The sequence below is a fragment of the Myotis nattereri genome (genome assembly GCF_964212035.1).
Source record: "Myotis nattereri genome assembly, chromosome: 5".
Lineage (NCBI taxonomy): Eukaryota > Metazoa > Chordata > Mammalia > Chiroptera > Vespertilionidae > Myotis > Myotis nattereri.
In genome coordinates, this window is record NC_138080.1 from 82,448,800 (window position 1) to 82,460,802 (window position 12,003).

General features: G+C 39.7%; 2 protein-coding genes across 2 annotated transcripts in view; both read left to right on the forward strand.

Annotated features, from left to right (window-relative positions):
• LOC308520291 (protocadherin beta-5-like) overlaps positions 1 to 12,003 on the forward strand; it is a gene marked incomplete at its 3' end in the record, with an annotated part of 44,959 nt that overhangs the window by 10,987 nt on the left and 21,969 nt on the right. The window lies entirely within an intron of this gene.
• On the forward strand, positions 6,835 to 9,369 carry LOC308518986 (protocadherin beta-6-like; the record flags this gene model as incomplete). The annotated part of the gene is made up of 1 exon (XM_081090859.1): positions 6,835 to 9,369. One exon carries the CDS (start codon positions 6,835 to 6,837, stop codon positions 9,202 to 9,204), a length of 2,370 nt encoding a protein of 789 aa, XP_080946985.1. The 3' UTR covers positions 9,205 to 9,369.

The following is a 12,003-nucleotide window of genomic DNA, read 5'->3' on the forward strand; positions in this document are numbered from 1 at the left end:
ATCCATCCTTCGCATAGCTACATCACTGCTTTCCCTTTCTTTTCTGCACAAACTGAAACCTCCATTTCTTATTCCACTAGCAATAGTTTCTTCTACTTTGCTGTATGAGAGAAAATAATAGAATTATTGTTGTTTCTGTTAACTGTTTCTCACTTACACTTTCAAACCTCTTTCAGATGGATCTTTACTTCTATATAGTCAAGGTTGCTGTTCTATGTCTTTTCTGCTTTCGTAGGATAGGGCAGTTTGCACCCAAGTTTCTGTCTAAGTGGAAGTTGTGACAAGGTGTTCTGTGTGAATCAGTTCAGGGCCAGGTTTATAAAAGAACAGATCTTACTTTAGGGTGCATTGTAATAAATAGGCAGGGAGCTCTTCAGCACTTGGCCCTTCAAATGACAAAAGATTTTATGCTGGGATTCCAAGATTCACTAAATATCTTAGTGCTCTCCAGAAAACTCCTTTTATTTCTTTAGAAATGAGCCTTACAGTTTTTAAAAGTACATCATGAGGGGAAATAATAATTATTAAAAATTATGTTATATATAATGTATTATTATTGTTATACACTGTCTATAATTCAGCCGTGGGCAAACTACGGCCCGTGGGCCGGATCCGGCCCGGCCCGTTTGAAATGAATAAAACTAAAAAAAAAAAAAAATCATACCCTTTTATGTAATGATGTTTACTTTGAATTTATATTAGTTCACACAAACACTCCATCCATGCTTTTGTTCCGGCCCTCCGGTCCAGTTTAAGAACCCATTGTGGCCCTCGAGTCAAAAAGTTTGCCCACCCCTGGCTATATACTTGGCTGTTTTCTAAATTATTTACACATATCTCGCTTAATCCTCAAAATAATGGTACAATTGACATCCCTATTTTAGAGATGGGCAAAGTAGGACATAAAGAGTTCAAGTAGCCCTAACCAGTTTGGCTCAGTGGATAGAGCATTGGCCTGTAGACTGAAGGGTCTCAGGTTCGATTCCGGTCAAGGCATGTACCTTGCTTGGTTGTGGGCATATGCAGGAGGCAACTGATTGATGTTTCTCTCTCATCGATGTTTCTAACTCTCTATCCCTCTCCCTTTCTCTCTGTAAAAAAAAAATCAATAAAATACGTATTTTTAAAAAAAGAGTTAATGTAAACTGCCTAGATTACTTTAGTAAGTGGTGGAATCAGGATTTTAAACCAGGCATCCTGACTCCAGATACATTGCTTTTTTGTTTTTGCTTTCTCTAGTTTTAAATCTATTAAACATTCAAAAAGTGTACAGAGTGTATATGTGCAATTTAAAATAAAAATAATAAAATGTTCACCCATGTACCTATCACCCAGTTTAAGAATGAGAACAATGCAAAGACATTGGAAACCCCTGTGTGCTTCCATCATTAAATCTTTTATCCTTGTGAAAATCAATACTTATCCTGAATCTTTAATTAATTATTTGTTATTTTTTTACAGTTGCAGCAGATATGCATATATCATTGTTTAGCTTTGGCTATTTTTGCAATTTATATAAGTACATTAATGTAGTATGGATCATCTGTGGGCTTACTTATTTTTATCACTAGGTTTGAATTCATCCATGTTAATGTAGTTCATTCATTAGAGTGCTCTATGGTATTCCACTGTATACACCTTTAACTTTACATTCATTTTACTGTTGACCTACTTTGGGGTTGCTCTAGGAGTTTTGTTACTATGAAGAATGCTGCTATAAGCATTATGGAATATATCTCATGCACTTGGGCAAGAGTTATTTTGGGATAAATGCACATCTAGGAAGGTACTATCTGGGTCATATCAAGAACTGGAAAGATATAAAAGTGAATGAAATAGTTAATAGATGCCAGCACCAAGGAGGCAGAGTGTTAGAATTATCTACGAAGATTTTTAGATGGACTTCAAAATATGCTTCATGCTTATTACAAATATGCTTGGCAACATGAAAAATTGAGAGTTTCAGCAAAGAAATGTAAAGTGCAGCAAAAAAATAAAAGATAAAGAAATGCCAATGGATGTTTTACAAATTAAAAATACAATGAAATGAAAAACTCAGTTGGTGAGTTCAATAATAGAATAGAATGAACAAACAAAAATCAGTGAACTAGAAGACAGAAAAATAAAAATTACCCAATCTGAACAGTAGAGAAAAAATGGACCATAAAAAGATAACAGAGCCTCAGGGACCTATGGGACAATAACAAAAGAACTAACATTTTGTCATTGGAATCCCAGAAGGAAAGGAGAACACTTCTTAAATTGGGCAAAAGACACAGACCCAAAGATTCAAGAAGCCTAAGAAATTCAAAACAAGATAAACCATAAAAATCCACACCAAAAGACATCATTGTTAAATTTCTGAAAACTACAGAGAAGGAAAAATCTTGAAAGCAGTGAGGAAGAAAACTGACCCATTACCCATAGGACAATAATAATTTGAATGACAGTAAATTTCTCATTAGAAGCCATGGAGGTCAGAGGGACGTGACATAATACTTCTAAAGTGCTGAAAAAAATAACTGTTCACCCAGGAGCCTATATGCAGTGAAAATATCTTTCATGAAGAGAAAATGTTGCCTGTAGACCTACCATAAAAGAATGGACAAAGGAAGTTCTCCAAAGAGATAGAAATCCATTTTACATGGAACATTAGCTCAGCCAGAGAGGCTCAGTTGGTGAAGGTTCATCCTGTGCACCCTGGTGCATCCTGTGCATACCTGGGTTGCGGGTTCTGTCCAGGGTACTTATGGGAGGCAACCAATCAATGTTTCTCTCTCTCTCCTTCTGTATTCCTCTCTCTCTCTAATAAAATATATTAAAAATAAAATAAAACATCAGGAAAAAAGAAAAAACACAGTAAACAAAAATGTGGGTAAATGCAATAGGCTTTCCTTTTCCTCCTGGGTTTTCTAAATTATGTCTGATGGTTGAATCCAAAATTATAACACTGTCTGATATAGTTCTAAATGTAGGTAGAAGAAATATTTACTTATATATTATAAAGTTGTAAAGGGAGATAAATTTTCCACCCTCTCATGAACTGGTAAAATGACACCACCAGTAAACTGTGATGAGTTATGTATGGAGCAACCACTATAAAAACTACACAAAGTGAAACACTTGAAAACCACTATAGAGAAATCAAAATAGAATTCTAAAAGTTATTCTAATAACCCATAAGAAATCAATCAGGAAAAAAGAAAACAGAGAAACAAACAAACAAACAAACAAACCCAGAGAGAACAAATAGAAAACAAAGAATAAAATGGCAAACTTAATCCCTAACATCAGTAGTTACATTACAGGTACATGGTGTGAACACACCAATTAAAACAAAAAGATGGACAATATGGGTTTTTAAAAAATGATCAACTATATGCTGCCTACAGGAAACTTCACTTCAAATATAATGATATAGGCAGATTGAAAGTAATAAGGTGGAAAATATTCCACAAATATCAAAAATTAAGTAAGAGTGGCCATATTAATGTCACAAAGTAGATGTCAGAGCAAGGAAAGTGAGCAGACACAGAGTGGAACATTATATAATGATAAAAGACGGAGACATAGCAGTCCTCAATATGCATACACCGAACAACAGAGTTGCAAAATATGTGAAGGTGAAGCTAAAACTGATAGAACTTGGACAGATCAACAGTGAAAGTTGGAGACTTCAATACGCTCTCTCAACAAATGATAGAACTAGACAGAAAAATCAGAAAGGAATCAGAAGAACTCGACAACACAGGATCTAATCTATATTTCTAGAAAATGTATCCAATGCCAAAATACACATTCTTTTCAAATGTTCACATAATATATACAAGATAGAACATATAAACAAGGCCATAACACAAACTTAAACCAATTTTAAATAATTGAAATCATACAGTGTGTGTTATCCAACCATAATGGCATCAACCTAAAAATCAATAACAAAAAAAAATAATAGAAAAAATTTCAAATACTTGGAAACTAAACAACACACTTCTAACTAACCCATGGATCAAAACAAAGTCTCCAGTGAAATAAAAATACTTTGAACTGAATTGGAAATGAAGAGACAACGTATCAAAATTTACAAGATACAGCTAAAGCAATGCAGAGAGGGAAATTTATAGTACTAAGTGCATATATTTGAAAAGAGGAGAAGTCTCAAATCAATCATGAAGGTTCTCACTTCAAGAATATAGAAAAGGAAGAGGAAAATAAACCAACAGAAGCAGCAGGAAGGAAATAATGAAAATAATAGAAGAAATCAATGACATTCAAAAACAGTAATGGAGAACATCAATGAAATAAAAAGCTGGTTCTTTGAAAAAAACATCAACAAAATGATAAACTGACAAAAGTCTAACAAAACTGACAAAAGTCTTCCTTCCCAACCACTTCAGACTTCAGATGTGTTTAGCATCAAATCCTTCCTATATTCAAAACTTTCTGCAGCATGTCTCCCAGTGAGAGGTTTCTTTAAGAGAATATTTCTATATTTTCTCTGAATTATTATTTTTCCTGCATATAACTAAATTAAAAAATATTTTAAAGACATTCAATTCATCCTTGAAAGTTAGCCTTTATCTTTCACTGTAACTAACTTGAAGAATTTTCAAATGTTTGATGGAATGAAAGGAAAGCAAATACATCTAGCATAAAAAATGGAAATCAACTTGATTAGTTATGTAATAACTATAAGCTAACTGAATAAAATTATGTTTAATATATTTTACAATGTTTCATCGGTTAAAGTACTATTCAACGCACTGGTAATAATCCAGGTGAATTAATCTTGAAACTATTTGTCACTTCACATTAGCATATGTGAGCATAAGAAGCATGGGGCATGGTGCTTTTTTACATTGTTTGTCTTCCATCTTGTATCCAGAAGAGACCAAGTTTTGCCACCTAATTATTAAAAGTAAGCTCGGAAATATGTTTAAGATTATTCCTGATGAATGCTGAAAGTGTTCTATATCTTGAAAAAGGTGCGGGTTGTATGGATGGACCCATTTGTTAAAATGCTACCATTAAGATTAGTGCATTTCAATTTGTGTGAACATCACCCTAAGAAAAGAACTATGCAAAAGTAAACATTGGAGGGATATGTATAAAGGAAAAAGACAGCATGTTGTGAAGCTGGGTGATATGTAGATGGAAGTTTATGACTGTTTCCAGTTGTTGGCTTACTTCATCAGTTTATTTTGTATTGATATCCTCAGGGAAGTCTATTCTCAGTAACATTTACCAAGTGAACCATTGATGCTGCTCACAGTGATCCAATTTTATCCTTCTAGGTAGAAACAGAAGCTTTTCAACTACAAAGTTATTTAATCTGCACAGAATTTAGATTTTATTTAGCTTTATTTATTTTTCTTAGAGGTGAAATATTTTGAAAAATATCCTCATTTTAAATCTCCCATCATTTTGGCTTTCACCTGAAGTGGATTTTGCTGGAACTCAATTGATTTCACCTCTCAATAAATATGAAATCAATCTGAAATGAATTATATTTGGTGTATTTGTGTTCTTATACGTGCACTGACCCATTTAATGCATTTTTAGAATATTTAGAGATACATTTTTCTAAACTACTGAGATATGAACGGATATAGCCAGGATGAATTATCATTGATTTCCATGGTTTCCACTCAAATATTACTCACCTTTCACACTACCTTAGTTGGTCTATAACTAAAGGATCTAGTATCATTTTTGTTGTGAGAGGATGGTAGAAGTGAGTCTTAAATATTTGTTTTCTGCATTGCATTATGTTCTTACAACAGGGTAATATATATGGATCTTGATTACTTAATATAGGAGGAGACTTTGATTTAAAAAGTTACAGTAAAACGAACAAGTCTAACATAATCATGACCAAAACTCTACCCACACAAAAATAAAGTGGAATCCTAAAATGCTTACTTATGACAAATACTTGATGGCTCCTAGGTCTTCTTTGAAATCATTTAACTGATAAGATATTTCCATGGTAAGTATTCCTTGGCCTCAGGTTTCCTCCCACGGGTCTGATTATTCCCTTTATTGGGCAGGTGTAACCACAAAACAAAATAAGTCTGTTGTCACTTTGTAAGTCATGTAACTTAGAGAAGTGATTGCTTATTTTACCATCAGTGTGGCTAACCAACTTCTCACTGTTGTACGGCTTGCTGATGTGTTTGTTGGGACCATTGCACAGTGTATTTCTTGTGTCCACAAATTACATTGCTCATCAGAGATAAGTTCCACTGGTAAAGAATAAAAGTTGATCACAAAAAATTTACATTACGTAGGGAGTAATTCTTAATTAAACCTTAGAGTTCGTGAAAATCACTTGAGAAAAACTGAAGTGCAGATTTCCATGAGCACCAGCAGAGAATTTGATTCAAGATTCGGAGATGAGCCCAGAATTAACTTGGCGGGGGGACCCTAAGACTCCCAGGTAATTCTTTATGCGAGTGGTTCACACACTCCTGTTTGAGAAACATCGACTGGACCTAAAAGTCTTTATAATGCTCAGATTTTGGAAATTGTGTCGAGGGGCAAGCACCGCATGAAGTTTTTAATTTGAACGCGTGGTGGCAGTACAGGCTAAGAGACTAAAGCTAAGCTCTGCAGATCCGGTGGACGCCATTTCACCGAGAAACCCAAGAAAAAATACTGGACACATTTAAGCTAAAGCCAAAATAGACGTGTTCCGGAAGGCAGTCACCGCCAGAGAAGTTAAAAGAACGAATTTTAAACTCTTTAGCAAAGACATTTTGGAGGGTCGACGGTGGATGTGGTGATTGGGAGCGAAAAAGGATTTTTCCTCTGAAATCAGGCATAACAATAGAAATGGCGCAAACAAAAGGACATCGCAAGAAAAGGCAAGTGGTAACCTTCATTACATCGATGCTTTTGTGGGAGGCGGGTTCAGAATCCATACAATATTCTGTATTGGAGGAGACAGAGAGCGGCACATTTGTGGCCAACTTGACAAAGGACCTGGGACTCAGGAGCGGAGAGCTGGCTGCGCGGGGAGCACGGGTTGTTTTCAAGGGGAACAGACAGCATTTGCAACTTGACCCACAGACCTATGATTTGCTGCTAAATGGAAAACTGGACCGGGAGGAGCTGTGCGGCGCCACGGAGCCGTGTTTGCTACCCTTTCAGGTGTTACTGGAAAATCCTTTGCAGTTTTTCCAGGCTGCCTTGCAAGTGGGAGATATAAATGACCACGCCCCGGAGTTCCCGGCCAGAGATATGCTCCTAAAAATATTAGAAATCACTGCGCCAGGAAAGATATTTCCTTTGAAAATGGCACAGGATTTAGACGTGGGTAGCAACGGCCTTCAGAGCTACACAATCAGCTCCAATGCTCACTTCCGCGTTCTCACCCGCAATCGCAGCGACGGCAGGAAGTTCCCGGAGCTGGTGCTGGACAAAGCGCTGGACCGTGAGGAGCAGCCTGAGCTCAGGCTAACCCTCACCGCGCTGGATGGGGGGTCTCCGCCCCGGTCAGGGACCATAGAGATTCAGATCTGGGTCTTGGACAGCAATGACAACGCCCCAGAGTTTGCTCAGGAACTCTATGAGGCGCAAGTCCCTGAAAACAACTCCCTGGGCTCTCTGGTTATCACCGTCTCAGCGAGAGATTTAGATGCAGGATCCTTTGGAGAGGTATCTTATGCCCTACTTCAAACCGACGACGTTGACCAGCCCTTCGAAATAAACGCAATCACAGGCGAAATTCGACTGAGAAAGACATTGGATTTTGAAGAATTTCAATCTTATCACGTGGATGTTGAGGCCACAGATGGCGGGGGACTATCAGGAAAATGTTCCATAGTCATCAAGGTTCTGGACGTGAATGACAACGCCCCGGAATTGGCCATGTCGTCGCTCAGCAGCGCCATCCCTGAAAACCTGCCAGACACGATAGTGGCAGTTTTCAGTGTATCCGATGCAGATTCTGGACATAATCAACAGGTTATTTGTTCTATAGACGATAATCTCCCCTTTCTTCTAAAACCGTCGGCGGAGAATTTCTACACCTTGGTAACAGAAGGAGCGCTGGACAGAGAGAGTCAGGCTGAGTACAACATCACCATCACCGTCACCGACTTGGGGACCCCCAGGCTGAAAACCCAGCACAACATCACCCTGCTGGTGTCCGACGTCAACGACAACGCCCCCGCCTTCACCCAAACCGCCTACACCCTGTTCCTGCGCGAGAACAACAGCCCCGCCCTGCACATCGGCAGCGTCAGCGCCACAGACAGGGACGCGGGCGCCAACGCCCAGCTCACCTACTCGCTGCTGCCGCCCCGCGACCCGCGGCTGCCCCTGGCCTCGCTCGTGTCCATCAACGCGGACAACGGCCACCTGTTCGCCCTGAGGGCGCTGGACTTCGAGGCGCTGCAGGCGTTCGAGTTCCGCGTGGGCGCCACGGACCGCGGGTCGCCCGCGCTGAGCAGCCAGGCGCTGGTGCGCGTGCAGGTGCTGGACGCCAACGACAACGCGCCCTTCGTGCTGTACCCGCTGCAGAACGGCTCTGCGCCCTGCACCGAGCTGGTGCCCAGGGCGGCCGAGCCGGGCTACCTGGTGAGCAAGGTGGTGGCGGTGGACGCAGACTCGGGCCAGAACGCCTGGCTGTCGTTCCAGCTGCTCAAGGCCACGGAGCCCGGGCTGTTCGGCGTGTGGGCGCACAATGGCGAGGTGCGCACGGCGCGGCTGCTGAGCGAGCGCGACGCGGCCAAGCACCGGCTGCTGGTGCTGGTCAAGGACAATGGCGAGCCCGCGCTGTCGGCCAGCGTCACGCTGCACGTGCTGCTGGTGGACGGCTTCTCGCAGCCCTACCTGCCGCTGCCCGAAGCGGCGGCCGACCCGGCGCAGGCCGACCCGCTGACCGTGTCCCTGGTCATCGCGCTGGCGTCGGTGTCGTCGCTGTTCCTGTGCTCGGTGCTGGCGTTCATCGCGGTGCGGCTGTGCAGGCGGAGCAGGGCCGCCTGGGCGGGTGGCTGTTCGGCGCCTGAGGGCCACCTTCCGGGCCACCTGGTGGACGTCAGCGGCACGGGGACCCTGTCCCAGAGCTACCAGTATGAGGTGTGTCTGACAGGAGCCACAGGGGCCAGTGAGTTCAAGTTCCTGAAGCCGATTCTCCCCAAATTCCCTCCTCAAGAATCTTGGGAAGGAAATGAAGGAAAACCCTACTTTTCGGAATAGCTTTCCCATTCAGTTAAGTATTGTATGATTCTGCTAAACTCTACTTAAGTTTGAAAATCTCTTTTAACTTAAAGTTACATGTAATTGATGGTTCCTTTTTTTTATTACTTTACTACTGTTCCTTAGGGTAAAATTAAAAGAAATGCAGATATTGCATATACACAGCATTTTTCCTACATTACGCTTAGTAGTTTTGAAATTATATTTGACTATATTTGACAATCTGAATAAAAAGTAAATTTTTACTTGCATAATTTAAAATTTTTGAAATTTAATCATCTATCTCTTTTTACAAAAATTATATTCCAACGTTCTTAAGTGTGATTCTATTTCTAAGTATTGGTGACAACGGCATCACTATTGCTATGTAGAGAAAAATTTTAAATGATTGTTATTATTTAATCTGCCAGTTTAAGTCTGATTTAGGGGTAACATCTATAGGGTGATGAAATAAAGATATACACTAATGAGGGCTAAATAAAAAGATAGCCAGTCATATTTATGTATATTTCAGTAACCATAATAGTCAATACATATTTTCTGTGAATATAGACTTTACAAAACTGTCATCACATTTAATTACAGTTTGTGAGCTTCATGTAAGAATAGGATGATCTTTTTTTAAAAATATATTTTATTGATTTTTTACAGAGAGGAAGGGAGAGGGATAGAGAGTCAGAAACATCGATGAGAGAGAAACATCAATCAGCCGCCTCCTGCACATCCCCCACTGGGGATGTGCCCGCAACCCAGGCACATGCCCTTGACTGGAATCGAACCTGGGACCTTTCAGTCCGCAGGCCACGCTCTATCCACTGAGCCAAACCAGTTTCGGCTAGGATGATCTTTTTAAAACACCGACCAGACCAATTAAAAATGCTTAACAAATATTTTCTGAATGTTAACATTCCTATAGTGAATTTAAAAAATAATTTTCAAGGGATACAGAAATGCTAATATTCTTTCTACACTGTAGTGCCCTTGCCAATAAGTGAAATTATTAAATATCACTCTTTTACTTTTCCTCTAGAAAACATATTCCATTAACCCAAAACTCTATTACAGAACATAAAATGCTTGAGAATACATTTTATTTCCTTGTCTTTGTCCAACTATTTGAAAGATGTGAGGTATTATATTGTTTAGTAAAATCCAAATCATATTTTTCAAACTCCTCCTCCTAGTTTCTTAAACTTCTATATGTGTAATATCTGCTGAGAACTAAGTAAGTTATTAGTGCCAGTTTATTGGAGAATGTCAGTTTTTCCCTTCCTGTTCTGCATATGCATTATTTATATTTATAAACCATAAAATCATTTACTTTAATAGTTTAACTATATTTGGTCTTTTTTGTGTTGGTTATGTTTTATGAAAAAATTCCTCTTTTCAATTTTCCATCAAAGTTAGGCAATTTACACTAAAGTGACGAGTAAGTGAATATTTTATGTTTCTTTTAATATTTTACTGATTTCAGAGGGGAAGGGAGAGGGAGAGAGAGACAGAAACATCAATGATGAGAGAGAATCATTGATCAGCTGTCTCCTGCATGCCCCACACTTGGGATCAGGCCCAAAAACAGAGCCTGAAACCCTGGGCATGTGCTCTGACAGGAATTGAACTATGACCCCCCTGGTTCATAGATCTACACTCAACCACTGAGCCACACCAGCTGGGCAGAATATTTTATTTTTATCCTTAATTAAAATGGAAGTGGGCGTAACTAAATTATGTTTGTCTGTGTTTTGTATCCAAACAAGTGAACTGCCATGGCTCTTATGTCATGGATGATCACCAATTGGGTCAATGAGTGTAGGGAACACTTACTGTTTTGTATTCCCATATATTCACCTTCTTCTTGGAGTAGCATTCTTCCTTGGGGGAAACTGCTTATTCTGACATTCTCACTCCAACTCCCAAGGCTTTAGTTGACGCAGTGGTGTTTTTCAATAGCCCTATCTCTATTGTCCCAGGGGATGGACTCTTATCAAAGCTGACAGGTCAAACCCCTTCCCTGGAAAGTATATCTTTGACTCCATTGACTTTATGCCTTCTTCATGTTCTTCCAAAGACATTGCCTGAACTCACAGCTTATAGTGACTTCTAATAAAATAAATGGGCATTTTCTCTGAACGTTACAGGCTGTGCACACAAGGAGTTTATGAAGGGAAAAAAATTCTCAAAGGCTATGCAGCCCAGAGACTGACAATACAACATCTCCCCTCCCCCCCCCCAGGAGATACAGGTACATTCCCATTTGTTTGGATTTAAAAATTCATAACTTCTAACACAATAGAACACATTAGTAGTCTGGTAATAGAATGTAAGCTCCTCAGGAGCGAGAATTTTTGTGTTTCCCGTCTCATCTCCGGAAGCTAGGGAATTTTCTGCACAGTGAAATACTGAATGACTCAATGAATTTGTCTTCAGCCGAGTTTTGAATAATGAAATTGTATCTTTGTAAAGAAGATGAATATAGATAAATAGGAATTACTTTGCTCTCACAACTAATGCTAGCTACCTGAACAAGACTGCATAATAGGCGAGGGGGAAAGGAGTACCCAAAAAGGCATTCAGCCCGGTTTTTTTTTTGCTCTTACATTGTGCTTTGAAATGAAAACTACCTGAAGTTGTAAAACAGAACGCTGGGTGGCGCTGCAGGACAAGAGAGTAAAAACCTCTCCGCGATTGCTAGACGACGTAAAGCCGTAAAGCCGTCTCCGCCTGCTTACAAAGGAAGCATTTTACACCACCGGGGCTAGAGGGTTTCAGAGAGGCCGCTCTCCCCATCCCCACGTCAGT